The following is a 15,860-nucleotide window of genomic DNA, read 5'->3' as shown; positions in this document are numbered from 1 at the left end:
TCTTTTCCAATTTCTGCACATCTTTTCACAAGAAGATGCAGCACTGTCCAGCTTAGTCACATGGAGTGTATGTGGCCCTGACCTTAACCTGTTGAAACAATCTCCTGCCCCCTCTGCTCAGCACCTTTCAAAAGCTTGGCTGGGAGAAACAATATTTTTTAACGATTATCTCAAGAATGTCTTTTTTTCTAGGTCAGTGATAATCAACCTTTTTAGTGAGAAGGCCAATTCAGAAAAAAAAGTAACTTGTTACCAATTTTTTTTAAAAGAAATTACCTTTTTTATCAGCAATGTAGTATCAACAACTTTGCTTAAGTGTGCTTTTTATTGTTTCTCCAATCCTAAAGGGCTTCATTCTTTTGGCTAAACTTTCAGAAACTACATAACATGCCTGCTCTGGTGTATCTGATGAAATGCTCCACCTTTTACCAAAGCTTGTGGTCTAGGAAAGAATTTTTGGAGCTGGCTCAGTTGTTTTTCCTTAATTGACCCTGGAATCCACTTAACTGCAAAATGTGCTTTGTCTCTTTTTATTCAGGCATAACGACCACACAGTAAAAGTGCACAAAGTGTGCTAATCTTAAATCTCAATGAAATTCTGAATTTGTATATACCTGAGTAGCCAACACCTAGATCAAGATATAGAACTTTCCTGCACTCCAACAAGTATTTTTGTGCTCTTCCCAGTCACTACTTCCACCAGAGGTCACCACTATTCTGACTTCTATAATCGTTGATTAGTTTTGTTCTTGAATTTTATATAATTGGAATCATACAGTTATGATACTTATATATGTTGAACATAATTTCTGTGAGATCCATCCGTGTGGGTGTACATATCAGTAATTCATCCTTTTTTATTGCTGCATAGTATTCCATTGTATGAATATATTACAATTGATTTATCAATTTTCCTGTTACTAGGCATTAATGTTGTTTCTGGGTTTTGTCTCTTATGAATAAAGCTTCAACAGACACTTTGTTACACTCATGTCTTTTGGTGCACTCATTTCTCTTGTGTCTAATCATAGGAGTATCGTTATTGGGTCATGGTATAGATATATGTTCAGCTTTAGTGAATATTACCAAACAATTTTCTGCCCACCATCCCCACCCCTCAGCAGTGTATGAGAATTTCACTCACTCTATATCTTCACCAACATTTGGCATCGACAGCTTTTAAAATTTTAGCCCATTCTGGTGGGTGTTTGGTGGAATCTCTTGATGGTTTACATTTTCATTTCTCTCAAGTCATCTTGCACAGCTTTTCATATGCATATTGGCAGTTGGGTAGCCTCTTTTTGTGAAGTACCTGTTAGAGTCTGTGGTAGGTCAGCTCCAAAGATGACCCCCTCAAGGAAGCATGCCTTCTAGTATTCATACCCTTTGTAATCCCCTTCTCATTGAAATCTGTGCTAGGTTGTGACTCTTTTTAACCAGTAGAATGCTGCAGCAGTGGAGCTGTGCCAGTCCAGGCCTAAGCCCCAAGAAGGCATGGCAGTGTCTGCTCTAGAGTTCTTGGGAACTTCTGCGCCACCAGTAAGAAGTCCAGCTGCCTTGCTGGAGAGACCATGTAGAGTGACTACATGGAGAGGAGAGACCTTGACATTACGTGGAGAAGGAGAGAGGCCCAGCCAACCCAGGTGAACATCCAGAAGTTTCCAGCCCCAGCTGCATCCGACTGCAACCACATGAGAGACCCCAAGCTGGATCAGCAGAAGAACAACCCAGCGGAGCCCAGTCACCCCACACAACAAAGAGAGATAATAAAATGGGTTCTGTTTTATTTATTTATTTATTTATTTATTCATTATTTACTTATTGAAGTATCGTTAATTTACAATGTTGTGTTAGTTTCAGGTGTATGACAAAGTGATTCTGTTTTTCAAATTCTTTTCCCTTATAGGTTACTACACAATATTGAGTATAGTTTCCTGTGCTACACAGTGGGTCCTTGCTGTTTATCTATTTTATATATAGTAGTGTGTATATGTTAATCCCAAACTCCTAATTTATCCCTCCCTCCCGCCGCCCTTTCCCCTTTGGTAACCATAAGTTTGTTATCTGTGTCTGTGAGTCTGCTTCTGTTTTGTATACAAGTTCGTTCGTATCATTGTTTTTATAAATTTATTTATTTTATTTTTGGCTATGTTGGGTCTTCGTTGCTGCGCACGGGCTTTCTCTAGTTGCAGCGAGCAGGGACTACTCTTCGTTGTGGTGCGCGGGCTTCTCATTGCGGTGGCTTCTCTTGTTGCAGAGCACGGACTCTAGGCGCACAGGCTTCAGTAGTTGTGGCTCACGGGCTCTAGAGCTCAGGCTCAGTAGTTGTGGCGCACGGGCTTAGTTGCTCCGCGGCATGTGGGATCTTCCAGGACCAGGGCTCGAACCCGTGTCCCCTGCCTCGGCAGGTGGATTCTTAACCACTGCGCTACCAGGGAAGCCCTCCAAAGGATTCTTGACACATGATGTCCCAATAGACTGGATGCAGAAGCAGAGATGAGAATCCAGCTGTATTCTATTAATCGAGACACTAAAAAAGGTTTTCAAAAGTGTAAAACAATGCCACTCTTCTCACCTTTTTATTGGTTTTGGAAATGTAGCTGTTTTTCATAAAAATATGTTATTTACGTTAACATAATGAATTTCTTTTTAATGAATTAATATGTATTTCAAGTATTTCTCAGTTTTAATTTCAAATACAGTAAATATTGATAGATATAAGGCACATAAGCGAAACCTCTTTAGATTCCTCAATAATTTTTAAGATTTCTAAGGAGGTCCTGAGACCAAAACACTTAACTGCTGAATTGGAGGAAGCAGTTTGTAGGTGAGGGTCTTCGTGGCGTGCATGCTTTGCATTAGCCACTCTCCACACCCTCTTCTTCCTACCTTCTTTCTTCCCATGCCTCATTTTTCTGAGTGTTTGTTGAATAAATGACTGGTTCTTTATCTTTGGAGGGGCAAATGCCTACAAATGAGTGCCGGGGGAGACTTAGAAATCCGAGGATTGTGTTAACAAGTCTGAAGTTGTTATCCTAAAACAATACAACAGCCAGTTATTTTACCAGCAAAATGGGTTTATTCGGGAGCAACAAAGATTTGCCATTTGGGACATGCAACTATGGCAAACCACATGCAAGCCAGGTAGCGCAAAGGAGAGTTAACTCTTTTATAGAGGAGAGGGGGAAGTTGAGAGGGGCTGTTATAAACAAAAAGTCCATTCGAAGAAACTGGGAGTTCAAAGCGTAGTGGCTTTTCACTGGCTGAGTTATGACAGTCTTTCATTGGCTGAGCTGCTGCCAGGCAGGGAGAAAATCTTTCTTCCTCCTGCTGGGGGTAGAAAAGTAGTGTCACTTCCTGCTGGAGATGCAAAGCGATGTCTCTTCCAGTAGGGAACTCTATTGACATCAAGTAGTATGTGCGTGAGAGCTCCCCCTTCTGGCCTCCCCACTCCATTTCAGTGAGGTTTCCCTTCAGTAATTTTCACACCACCAGGTTGACCTTCATTTCCTGCCACGGACTAGCTAAAGTTAACAAGATTATCAGTTGAATCCAGTCAGTCACTTGTTGGGTCTCTGTATTTGCATTTCCTCTCTCCCTGATCACTTCTCATTTTCCTTTACTCTTGCTGCCCTGGGATTGTACTTCCCAAAAAAGAAACAGCATGTAGGCTTTGCCTAGGCCTCTGTTTTCTAGGGAAACTGGACTAATAGAGTATTGTTATTATTAGCTTATGTTATTGATAAGAAAATAGATATATTTGTGTGGATACTTTTTGTTTGACCCTCCATTTCCATTCCCCACACTTCTCCATCCTGATCTGTTCCCCCAGAAGATGACCTTTATGGACCACATCACGGGCTCCCTTGCACTCTGACTTCTGGTAGGTTTCAGATGATGGGAGGAGCTGGCAGGTGATCAGAGGGTAGGAGAAGAGTGAGATAGGGACTTTTCTTTCCCAGCTCCCTCCCTGCTGAGCCACAGGTTGATAAAGGTTGCCTTCCTCCATTGAAGACACTCCTGTTGGCTGGCCCTCTCCTACAGCCCAGCTCTCTCTTTCCCGGTTCCAGTATCTGCTCCCTCTCTTTGCCCCTTCAGGCAGGGCTCTCTGTTACTGCTAGCCCCCCGGGTGCTTCACCATCCCTGTCGGTTTCCCTGTTCCCTGCCTACACCTCTGTAGATAGTTCCTTCATTAAACTCTCCTCAATTCCTCTTCGAGGCACCATATTTCTTAAGTAGACTCCTACTGAATATACTGATGGGTTGAGTGACTTTCCTAAGGTCACACAGAGTAAGTGGCAAAACACCTGAGAGTACTTACATTGACACAAAGAAGGGTGGAGTCTTTCTCAGCCTTACCAGCCTGCCCAGCCCCCTCCCAGAATCCTATGTCCTGCCCAACCTGCCGGAATCTGTGATCCTTTTGTTGGGATGGGATCGAATTCCCTAGGGCTCCCGTCCCAGACCTGGCCAGCAACTCCAGTAACCAGAGCTGTGTGAGAAGAAAAGGCCAAGCCATTGGGGTAGCCACACCCCAAAGAGAGATGAAGTCTCAGGTGAGTCACGCCACTGAGGGGCCACTTTCTCTGTCCCAAGGGCAACTGCTGACCTGCAGCCCTGCCTCACCAAGGACCCAGAACTTTGGCCTCCCAGCCCCTGGCTGTCCTCTCCTTCCGCCTTTGCGGGTTTTCCCACCCAGTAAGTGTCCTGGAGCGAGGACACCTGCCCCCAACACCCACACTGGGCCTCTAGAGATGTGAGACACGCACAGGGCTCTGGGTGGGGACTTCAGGCTCCTTACTTCCTCCTTCTAGCCCCAGATCCACTCAGATTCCCAGAGATGGGCTCCAGCCAGGGAGGGTGGGGCTGTCCCTGGGACCATCAGGAGTCACAGGCTGCCTAGGCAGAGACAGAGCTGTGGCAGGGAGCAGATCTTCACCGATCTCTGTGCCTCCAGCTGACTCAAATGTACCATGTCCCAGCACCTGCTTCTCCCACTTGCGATCCTTGGTAACCTCAGGGGACAGGGCATGGTTCTAAGGGGCCTGGCTTCTAACATCTGGGGAGCTGGAAAGCAGGACTCCAGGGGTCTGCCTGGGGAGTGGGGTGTCAGAGGAGGCAGGGGAGGAGGACATCAGAGAAGGTGGGAGTGAGGTGTCGGGAGGGGAAGGAATAGCATATGAGAGGAGGAGGAAAGGAGGCCTGGGTGCCACGGGGGGATGGAGTACCTGTAAAGCTTGGGGGGAGTGGGTCAGGGAGGGCGTATTGTAAGAATAGGTCTCCAGCCTCTTCCTGACTCCATCTTTCCAGCCATAAGCCCCATCCCAGGAGCCTTCCAGGACTCAGGTAAGGCAGTTGGACTAGGGGAATATCACCCACAGAGGCAGAAAAGATGGGAGGGGTAGCATGGGTGCTGGCAGGGCGGCCGAGAGGGCAGGGAATTGGGGAAGAGGAAAGTAGGAAGATAGCAGCTGGGCACTGTCAAGGGCTGGATGTCACCAATATCTTCCTCTTTTTACCCTGTGATTCCCAGCTCTCAGTCCTACCCAAGAAGAACCTGAAGATCTGGGTAAGGAAGGGTGGGGGGCTGGTCCTCAGATCTTAAAGGAGGTTAAAGCTGGCTAAGCGATGAGGGAGGTGGAAATGATCAGAAACTTAGAAGTGCCCAGGTTCTCTTTGTTCCCTGTTCGGGGGCAAACTGAAGTGGATTGGGGGGTGGGGCTTTGCCCTCAGTTACCTGGGCCTCTGGCTTGGGGAACAGGGGCAGGTGATGACCTCCACGGTATCCCATTGCAGACTGCGGTCGCCCTGAGCCCTCTGCCCGAATCATGGGGGGCTCAGACGCGCAGCCGGGCACCTGGCCGTGGCAGGTGAGCCTGCATCAGGGCGGGGGCCACATCTGCGGGGGCTCCCTCATCGCCCCGTCCTGGGTCCTCTCGGCCGCTCACTGTTTCGTGACGTGAGTATTCGCCCACGTCCAGCCCCTTTCTTTCAAAAGCCAAGCCTGCCCCGCAGCTGGGTCCCGCGGACTCAAGGCTAAATTGAAGCCCAGCTACCCCCGCCTGCCCGCCCTCCTGAAGCTAAGTGCTCTGCGGGGTATCCAGGTTCGGGGTGTGGTGAGGCCGCCAGCAGACTCCGCCCACCACTCCACCAAATATCCGAGTCTGAATTCCATCTTTCCCAGGCCCCCCATCAAGCACCTCCAAATCGCAACCGCTGCTCCCCCTTTCAGGAGTCTGTCTCAACCTCGGTCGCCCCAGCCCCGAATCCGGATCGGATTCCGCCCCTCCTGGCTTCCCGCTGACCCCACCTTCTCCCTGGTTCCAAGCCCCCAGCCCCACGAGGCCTGCCCCCTCCATGCGGTCCACCTAACCCCACCCCGGCCTCGGCCTCGGCGCAGGAACGGGACCTTGGAGCCCGCGGCCGAGTGGTCGGTAGTGCTGGGCGTGCACTCCCAGGACGGGCCCCTGGACGGCGCGCACGTCCGCGCGGTGGCCGCCATCCTGGTGCCGGACAACTACAGCGGCGTGGAAAGGGGTGCCGACGTGGCCCTGCTGCGCCTGGCCTCTCCCGCCCGGCTGGGCCCCGCCGTGCGGCCCGTCTGCCTGCCCCGCGCCTCGCACCGCTTCGCTCACGGCACCGCCTGCTGGGCCACGGGCTGGGGGGACGTCCAGGAGGCCGGTGAGTGGGGCCCGGGGGCGGGGGGCGTCTCAGGAGGTGGGTTATTGGGGAGGTGGAGGCTACCAGGTGGGGCCCCAGGGCAGCCCGCACTGGACGCTTGATGGGGCCGTTCCTGAGATGAGGCTGTAGGAAGAGAGGAGCGGGAGGGGACATTGGTTTGGGACGTGGTGGGCTCAGAGACAAAGATGTCCGGGAGGCAGCTGGAGGGGACCAAGCTGAGCCCTGGGGAACAGGGGGCTGCATTCCTGACTCACAGCATTTCTTCTCTGGTTCTGCCCACAGACCCCCTGCCTCTCCCCTGGGTGCTACAAGAAGTGGAGCTAAGGTTGCTGGGAGAAGCTGCCTGTCAGTGTCTCTACAGCCGGCCTGGTCCCTTCAATCTCACTTTCCAGCTATTGCCAGGAATGCTGTGTGCTGGCTACCCAGAGGGCCGCAGGGACACCTGCCAGGTGAGGGGAGGCCCCCGCACCCGCCTGAAGGGCCAGGCAGAGCCCTCACCAATAGGAAGCAGTAGGAGTAATAGACAAATCCCATCTCTCTCATATTTCTGAACCTCATATGCAAAAAGAGGGCAAGATTGCCAGTGGATGGGATTGATGTGAAGATTACAAATGGACAGAACTTGGGGCTCAACAAATGGGCACTATTATCGATGGCAGTGTAGTGCAGTGGTCACATGCCGGACTCTGGAGTGTTAGCCTGGTTAGAAGCTCAGTGCCACCACTTATTAGCTGTATAGCCTTGGCCAAGTTATTTGACCTCTCTGTGCAGATTTTCGCATCTGGAAGATGGGGATGATAGTGTTACTTGTCGGCAGTAACCTCGTCAGGAGGTTATGATGATTAAATAAATCATCATATGATTTATTAATCATTATGATAACTAAATAAATTTGTACATGTAAAAAACATTTAGAACAGTGCCTGATCCTTAGTAAGAGCTAAATAAGTATTAGCTATTATTATTACCATTATTATTATCATTATATTATTATCCCATATCCTAGCCTATAGCACAGCACCTATTACTTAGTAGATACTCAACAAATAGTTATTTTCTTTAATGAATTAATCCTTCACAGAAGGGAATTTTCCAGATAACCTGCTGAAGGCCAAAACATGATATATTTTAACCATTTTCCCCAGAAATGTTCCTCCAATGGCACACAGTTTTGAGGGCACTCAAGCATGCATGGTGGTGATGGGGATTCAGGCTAGATGGTTTTCAGGGTCCTTCCCAGTTATGAAGTTCCAGGACCTAGGGACATAATCCCTGCTTTCTTGAACAGGACTGCCAACAATTCAACTTCCTCTAGACCAGTGCTGTCGAATAAAACTTCCTATGATGATGGAAATGTTTTCTATCTGCCCTGTCTGGTATGATAGTCACTAGCTACACTGGCTATTGAACATTTGAAAGGTGGCTAGTGTGATCAAGGAATTGAATTTTAATTTTATTTAATTTTAATTAATTCAAATAGCCACATGGGGCTAGTGTCTACCATATTGGACAGCACAATTCTAGATGATTCTGCGCCTTCTTTGTAACCCTCCTCGGGTCACAGAGGTGCCTAACCTGGAATATAGTGATATCTTAGGGACAATGCCCCAGCATTAAATGGCCCCAGAACCCTTGTTTTAGTGTCTGTTTCTTGTAGTTCTTCCTCCTTACTTGCCTTCAAACTGTCCCTTCTTGATGCTTTTCTAATAGCCTATTTCCAACAGCCTTTTCCTCCTGAATGCTGGCATCTCTGATTTACTTTAAAACTTTAACAAGGAATTCTAACAACTTGGAAATCAAAGACAGGGTTTGTTTGAACTATTTATTGAACAAGAATCATTGGCTCTGAGTGAGACCTGCAGGCCTCTCTGGCATGGCCTTTAATGCGTTAGCTTGGTGCTCCTGGTTTTGACTGCTCATCAGCCTTTCTACTTTACAAGGCTTTCTTCTGTTTAGAGTTGTAGGGATTACAGAGGACAAGGCACAGCCAACAAAGGTTTCTAGGAGAAGGCAGCTGTATGTAGGGCCAACCAGAAGAGGTGTAGAACCTTTGCAAGGTGGTCCGGTATAAGCTGGTGGGTCTCTGGGCTGATCCCGTGACACTAAGTCATCTATCATCAGGGAGACTCTGGGGGGCCCCTGGTCTGCAAGGAAGGTGGCCGATGGTTCCAGGCGGGAATCACCAGCTTTGGCTTTGGCTGTGGACGGAGGAACCGCCCCGGAGTCTTCACTGCTGTGGCTCCCTATGAGGCATGGATAAGGGAACAGGTGTTGGGCTCAGAGCCTGGCCCTGCCTTTCCCACCCAGTCCCCGGAGCCCCAGTCAGGTCTCCCCGAGCCCACGGATGAGAACTGCACCATCGCCCTGCCAGGTGAGGGGGGCAGGACCCCTGGATGTCAGCTGGATCTGGGAGATTTGAGTTCAGGTGGGAACTGCGTGGGGTTCAGGAAGCCCCCTCACTCAGGCCTCTCACCCCTCAGAGTGCGGGAAGGCCTCGAGGCCAGGGGCCTGGCCCTGGGAAGCCCAGGTGATGGTCCCAGGATCCAGACCCTGCTATGGGGCACTGGTGTCTGAAAGCTGGGTCTTGGCACCTGCCAGCTGCTTTCCGGGGTGAGTGAAAACCCAGTCTCAGGCAGATTCTTGCCCCTTCCCCCATCAGTCTGAGACACTATCTAACTGGCCCAGCCCTTCCCCTGGGTAGGATAGGGGTAGGGGAGTGGGGTACCATTGGGAGGTGTATGATCCAGCTCAAAAATCGGGGTCCTAGTCTCTCAGGGGCGAATAGAGGGGTAATACGAATTCGACCCAGGATTGTGGGGTGGGGGTCTGAGTGCACAGGTCTCAGGACGGGGATGCAGAATCCTGCCTGGAGATCCAGAGTCTAAGCCACGGGTGGAGGTTTAGAGCTGAGCATGCGGGATCCAGCCCACGTCCCCAGTCTCCCCATCCCGCAGCCGCATCAGCTCAGACCTCCCGCCCCGCGACCTGGACAACTGGCGCGTGATGCTGCCCTCGCGGCCGCGCGCGGAGCGGGTGGCACGCCTCGTGCCGCACGACAACGCCTCGTGGGACGACGCCTCGAACCTGGCGCTGCTGCAGCTGCGCGCGCCCGTGAACCTGAGCGCGGCCCCGCAGCCAGTGTGCCTACCCCACCCAGAACACTATTTCCTACCCGGGAGCCGCTGCCGCCTGGCTCGCTGGGGCCACACGGGTGAGCAGGGGCCCGGCTCGGGCCGGGCGGGTGGGAGCCGGGCCGGACACCACCGCAGCGCAGGCCTCCTCCCTTTCTCTTCCAGAACCAGCGCCCGGGGCCGGTTCGCTGCTTGAGGCGGAGCTGTTGGGCATCTGGTGGTGTCATTGCCTGTATGGCCGCCAGGGGGCGTCAGTGCCGCCGCCGGGAGAGCCGCCGCAAGCTCTCTGCCCCGCCTACCAGGAGGAGGAGGTGGCGGGCCGCTGCTGGGTGAGCGGCGGGGGGAGGGGCCCATGGGTCTGAGTAGGAGGGAGGGGCAGGCTGGGGGCGGGGCCTGAGAGAGACGGGAACCGGGCTCGGCGATCTGGGGACGGAGACGGGGTTAAGGCGGGGCCAGAACGCGCTGGGGCGAAGCCTGGCCCTGAAGGACTTTGCGGGGGGCGGGGCCCCGAGACCCGCCGTGACGCACGGCGGGCCTTTTCGCTACCTCTAGGTTTAAAGAGAATCCTAAAGTGAGGGCCGACTTATTGCACAGGTTTGTATTGGAGCCTGGCCTGGAGGAGGTGGGATATGTTATGTGCGAGTACGCGAGAGCGTGGAGTCCAGGAAAGCCCCAGGACCTTTGGTATCCCCTCATCAACTGGCACACACGTAGAGGCTGGTAACACACACACTCTCTCGCTGCAGAACTACTCTCATTGGAGCCTTCTATGCCGGGAAGAGGGGACCTGGTTCCTGGCTGGAATCAGAGACTTACCCAGTGACTGCCTGCGTCCCAGAGCCTTCTACCCGCTGCAGACCCACGGCCCATGGATCAGCCATGTGACTCGGGGAGCCTACCTGGAGGACCAGCTGGCCTGGGACTGGGGCCCTGAGGGGGAGGAGACTGAGACACAAACTTGTCCCCCTCACACAGAGCATGGCGGTGAGGAGGTGCCTGTGGGGCTTGGGGGCTCCTGGGAGTGCTTAGATCCATGGTAGGGGCTTTGGGGGTCAGCTGTTGGGCCCCCACTGAGGGAGTCGCCTCCTCTCCCTAGCCTGTGGACTGCGGCCAGAGCCGGCTCTGATGGGGGTCCTGTGGCCCTGGCTGGCAGAGGTGCATGTAGCTGGAGAGCGAGTCTGCACTGGGGTCCTCGTGGCCCCAGGCTGGGTCCTGGCAGCCACTCACTGTATCCTCAGGTGGGTCTCACCCATCTCCCTGGCAAGAGGGAAAAATTGGGAGATGGGCCAAAGGACTCTTTCAATAGAGGTTTGTTCTCCCTTTGGGGCTTTTATAGCACAGGGTAATTGCTGCGAAGTGTTTTGAGACAGAAGAGAGATTTGGAAGGAGGAATAATGAATGAAGGAGTTAGTGGAATGACCCTGGAGATTCATTCCACCCTTTCCCCTGGACTGGGAAGGACTTTATCAGCAATGAGGGGAACAGGAAGTGACACTGGACCTTGTTCCAACAGGCTGGGCTCTACAGCAGTGCCTTATATTGAAGTGTACCTGGGCCGGGCTGGGGCCAGCCCCCTCCCACAGAGCCACCAGGTTTCCCGGCTGGTCATCAGCATCCGCCTGCCCCGGCACCTGGGACTTCGGCCCCCCCTGGCCCTCCTGGAGCTGAGCTCCCGGGTGGAGCCCTCCCCATCAGCCTTGCCCATCTGCCTTCACCCAGGGGGTACTCCGCTGGGGGCCAGCTGCTGGGTACTGGGCTGGAAGGACCCCCAGGACCGAGGTGAGAGCCCTGGGTCCTGGGGGTGAGAAGTGGCTGGACACACCAGAATCCCTGGGACAACCTTCCTTCCTCTCTCTAGTCCCTGTGGCTGCTGCTGTCTCCATCTTGACACCACGACTCTGTCACTGCCTCTATCAGGGCATTCTGCCCCCTGGAACTCTCTGTGTCCTGTATGCAGAGGGGCAGGAGGACAGGTGTGAGGTACGGAGCCTGGGTATCCTGGTCCAGGCAGGGGAGAGGCAGTGCTGGGCAGCTGGACACCAGGGAGAGGGCAGGGATGGAATTCTTGGGTGCTGGGTCTCAGATAGGAAGAAGCAGTGCTTCCTGGCTGAACCTTGAGAGAGACCAGGGGCCAAGATGCCTGAGGATGGAGACAAGCAGTGCTTTGTGGCTGGGCCCTAGAAGGTGCAGGGGACCAGAAGGAAGGGTAAGAGACCCTTTTGGTCCTGGCTCTGATGCTGCAGGTGACCTCAGCACCTCCGCTCCTGTGCCAGACTGAGGGAGGTTCCTGGGTCCTCGTGGGCATGGCTATTCGAGGCAGCAGGGAGCTATTTGCCGCCATCGGACCTGAAGAGACCTGGATCTCCCAGACAGTGGGGGAGGCGTATTTCCTGCCCCCCAGTGGCTTCCCCCACTGGCTCCCAGAAGGCGGCGACCTCTGTCCCCCTGACATGTCCAGGGCCTCAGGTTCCCCTCGAGCTGCTCTTTTCCTGCTGCTACTGACCCTCCTGATGCAGGGCTGAGGCGGCCTGGGTCCTTGGGCCACCTCCCCTTCACCCCCCCCCACCCCCTCCAGCCCTCTACTTCCCGGCCCGGTGGGGCTGGAATGTGGCCCAACCGGCTCTGTTCCCTTACCCAGAACCTCCAGAGCGCCCCACCCACCTAGACTGCGGCGGCTTCAGACAATTGGGCCTCAGTGCCCAGCTATTATGGGCCCTGGCATGCTTGAGGGCAGTGGGAGCCAGCAGACCACAAAGGTGTAAACAGAGACACACGTGGCCTTGTGGCATTGCTGGGGGCAGGCTGAGGGACCGGGGGGAAGCCCCAGGGAGCGGGCCTCTCCCTCCTGGGCCTCTGTGGGTCAGGCCTTAGGCTCCCAGAAAATGTATCCCTGATAATGTGGCGTCTGTCCCTCATTCCTGCCCCAGGGCGGGGGAGGTCGAGGGGCCAGCTGGGTGTGTGTCACCTCCCCAGTGGAACCAGCATCCCCAGCACGCACCTGCTGGGCACCTCAGCCCTAGCTCTCTTGGACTCTGCTGCCCCTGCCCCCAGAGCAAGAAGGACTAGGGGTGAGGGTCAGAGGAAGGGTCCAGGAGTCTGGGAATCCAGGGTCTGTCTGCCATATCCTGTACCCGCACGGAGCCTCCCCCATACACATACCCTGATGAATGGTGCCCCAGAGTGTTCACCTCCAGTGTCCCCAGTACACACACATGACACTTGTACCCTTCAAGGGTCCACCACATCCTGCCCAGTGCCCCCAGGGTTTGGGCCCCATCAAGAGTCCCCTATATGTACATCTCACTACCTCCGCCCACCCCACTTACCAGTGCACCTCCCTGCCTTCATTCAACCACGTTCCCTGCTAACTGCTAAGTCCCGGCACAGCTCGGGCCTTGACAAGCGCATGAAGTGCTCCCAACGTGGTGGGGAACACATGGACTGGGGATCAAGAACAAGTCATAGAAGAGGTTCTAGCAAAGAATAAGGGCAAAGGGAGACCCATCCGGGGCAGGAGGGGTGCTGAGGGTGGCAGAGGGGTCACCTCTGGGGCTGGGGTCACCATCTCTGAGTTGAGTAGGCAGAAGGCTGGGGAGGGGAGACCTTACAGGGACGCTGGAAGTTCTTGGGAGATTGAGAAGATGGGCAGAGGTTCTTAAAGGCCCTGGCTAATCTTTTTTTTTTTTTTCTTTGCCCGCACTGCACGGCATGCGGGATCTTAGTTCCCTGACGAGGGATCGAACCCCTGCCCCCTGCGGTGGAAGCGCGGAGTCCTAGCCGCTGGACAGCCAGGGAATTCCCGGGCCTGGCTTATCTTCAGCTGCCAGATCCCAAAGAGAATATTCCCCTGCATCTATCTCCACAGGGACATACACCCCTACCTGCTCCCCATGAGGCAGGAGATAGATGGGCCCCAGGCTGAGTAGCTGGAGTTTGTCCCCTGTGGGCAGATACTCCAAGATGAAGAGGAGGAGGAGGAAGAGCTAAGCCCTGCCCAGATAAGAGACCATATATGTCTCATTCTCGACGTCAAGGAGACCTTCCCGACTATACATGCGCAGAAAGGCTCCTCAGAGGTCAAAAAGGAGGGGGTGCCACCCCACAGTAAGTGATGCCAACCTATCCATAGACCTCTTTGTTGGAATCCATCTTGGCTAAGAGTTGCGCACGTACACGTGGGAGGACCCTGAGGTAAACCAAGTACGGACTCAGAGGCAGAGAAAGCAAGATGATTGGCCAAAGGAAACCTGGAAGAAATGCCCCATATAAGTGATTCAAACTACCCACGAGGGCGCGACTCTCTCTCTGAGTCCACCCATGTGTCTATCCACACGTACCCTTTTTCCTCCTAATAAACACATTACTTGTTTCACTACTTTCTGTCTCTTTGTGGAAATTCATTTCCCGTCACAGCTGACGGGACAGGGCCTTGTCACTGGCCACTGGTCCTCTGGTGGTCTAGTGGCTGGGATTCAGCGCTCTCACTGCCACGGCCTGACTTCAGTCTCCGGCCAGAGAACGGAAATCCTGCTTCAAGCCGCTGCAGGCCGAGGCCACCCGAGATCACCCATAGCCAGTCAGTCACTCGTATGTCATCCCCCACAAACATTTAATATACCCTGTCCTCTACCCAAACCCACCCACAGTGTCCAGGGTCTTCCCCCTCCACCCCAGCTTAGACCCCTTCCCGAGTCAGTCTTTTTTTTTTTTAATAAATGTATTTACTTACTTAATTTATTTATGGCTGCGTTGGGTCTTCATTGCTGCGCACGGGCTTTCTCTAGTTGCGGCGAGCGGGGGCTACTCTTCGTTGCGGTGCGCGGGCTACTCGTTGCGGTGCTTCTCTTGTTGCGGAGCACGGGCTCTAGGCGCGCGGGCTTCAGTAGTTGTGGTTCGCGGGCTCTAGAGCGCAGGATCAGTAGTTGTGGCACACGGGCTTAGTTGCTCCGCAGCACGTGGGATCTTCCCGGACCAGGGCTCGAGCCCGTGTCTCCTGCATTGGCAGGCGGATTCTTAACCACTGAGCCACCAGGGAAGTCCCCCGAGTCGGTCTTGTCCCCTTTCCCATTCCAGGAATTCCTTGCCCTCCAGCCTGGACCCTGAGAAGTCCTGGCTCAGAGGTCCAGACACCTAGTCTTATGGAAGGTAGGTGGACAAGTGGGGCTCTATTTTTCTAGAGCTTGAAGCCAACACACTTTCCCAATTGCCCAGATGCATACACTCACAGAGGAGGCTCCTGACCCCCAACCCAGGCACATGGGCCTCCTTTCCCTGAACCTAGGCCACCTGCGCCCTCCTTCTGAGGACGATTCACCTGGACCACCCTTCCCCATCTTTGCCTTGTTAACACCTTTTCATAATCCCTTTAGGTCTCAGTTCTAAAGGCACCTCCTTGAGGAGCCCTTCTTGATGCCAGCCCAGGTCAGGCTCCTGTAAGTGGCTCCCAGAGCCCGCATTCTTTTTTCTCCATCACAGTTCGTAGCTTGAAATTATTCTGTAATTGCTTGTGTCATTATATGATTCAAGTCTGTCACTCCAACTTCACCATGAGCTCAGGGAAGGCAGGGACAGTGTCCACTTCGTCTTCTGTGCCTGGAACATATTAGGCGCTCAGTAAGTATTTGTGGAATGATTAGCACCACCAGACATGCTCACCACACCTCACCACAAGAAGATGAGGCTGCAGGCTCCACAGAAGGACCTGAAAAGGCCCCAGCCCGGGGGCAGACCTGGCTGTCCCGGGCTCAGATGCCAGGCCTCAGGCGGAAAGGAGGGAGAAGCAGCTGTGGCCCCCACGGTAACACAGGCCAGGCCGGGGCCTGGGGGCATAACTGGTCCGGGAGACCTGAAAGACCTGAAAGACCTGGGACCGAGAGCCACTGGGTCAGGAATCCAGCCATCCGGGTTTCCAGCCCTGCCTGGGGCTGCTCAACCCAACTCCCACGCCACACACACACACACACACACACACACACAGCCTAGGGGTCTGAGAGGACTCAGGACTTTGGCAACAAGAGAGGCCGGCTGAGCTGAGCAGGGAGGGCGGGG

The 15,860-nt window shown here is 53.7% G+C and overlaps 1 protein-coding gene and 1 long non-coding RNA gene across 8 annotated transcripts; one reads left to right on the top strand and one right to left on the bottom strand.

Moving 5' to 3' along the window:
- Positions 1 to 2,118: 2,118 nt before the first annotated feature.
- LOC309613702 lies at positions 2,119 to 15,794 on the bottom strand. Of its 2 annotated transcripts, none has more exons than XR_014235849.1 (2): positions 14,542 to 15,794; positions 2,119 to 3,330 (listed from the first exon to the last, which is right to left on the bottom strand). It is a non-coding gene; the product is annotated as an uncharacterized lncRNA (long non-coding RNA). The 2 variants fall into 2 exon arrangements; XR_014235850.1 differs by lacking the exon at positions 14,542 to 15,794 and adding an exon at positions 5,738 to 5,824.
- Positions 3,338 to 13,654, top strand: PRSS36 (serine protease 36). Of its 6 annotated transcripts, none has more exons than XM_082360821.1 (15): positions 3,342 to 5,010; positions 5,311 to 5,346; positions 5,534 to 5,569; positions 5,797 to 5,959; positions 6,233 to 6,681; positions 6,964 to 7,130; positions 8,803 to 9,052; positions 9,162 to 9,291; positions 9,636 to 9,892; positions 9,978 to 10,141; positions 10,559 to 10,796; positions 10,909 to 11,050; positions 11,326 to 11,591; positions 11,671 to 11,792; positions 12,056 to 13,654. In XM_082360821.1, the coding sequence occupies exons 1-15, from the start codon at positions 4,974 to 4,976 to the stop codon at positions 12,332 to 12,334; spliced, it is 2,736 nt and encodes a 911-aa protein (XP_082216947.1). In that variant the 5' UTR covers positions 3,342 to 4,973; the 3' UTR covers positions 12,335 to 13,654. The 6 variants fall into 6 exon arrangements, 5 of the variants coding, with proteins under 5 accessions (XP_082216951.1, XP_082216947.1, XP_082216948.1 ...); XM_082360824.1 differs by having other exon boundaries at positions 3,344 to 5,010; positions 6,401 to 6,681; XM_082360822.1 differs by lacking the exon at positions 5,311 to 5,346.
- Positions 15,795 to 15,860: the final 66 nt, after the last annotated feature.

The sequence above is a fragment of the Balaenoptera borealis genome, assembly GCF_965194805.1.
Source record: "Balaenoptera borealis genome assembly, chromosome: 16".
NCBI lineage: Eukaryota > Metazoa > Chordata > Mammalia > Artiodactyla > Balaenopteridae > Balaenoptera > Balaenoptera borealis.
Note: the sequence above shows the minus strand (reverse complement) of the source record. Positions and strands in the feature narration are given on the sequence as shown.

Excerpts from the sequence above, each read along its gene's own strand:
- PRSS36 (XM_082360821.1), top strand. The coding sequence starts at position 4,974 with ATGTCCCAGCACCTGCTTCTCCCACTTGCGATCCTTG. Across the intron at positions 5,011-5,310 it reads TCTCCCACTTGCGATCCTTG|CCATAAGCCCCATCCCAGGA; the intron begins GTAACCTCAGGG and ends CCATCTTTCCAG. Across the intron at positions 9,053-9,161 it reads CTGCACCATCGCCCTGCCAG|AGTGCGGGAAGGCCTCGAGG; the intron begins GTGAGGGGGGCA and ends CTCACCCCTCAG.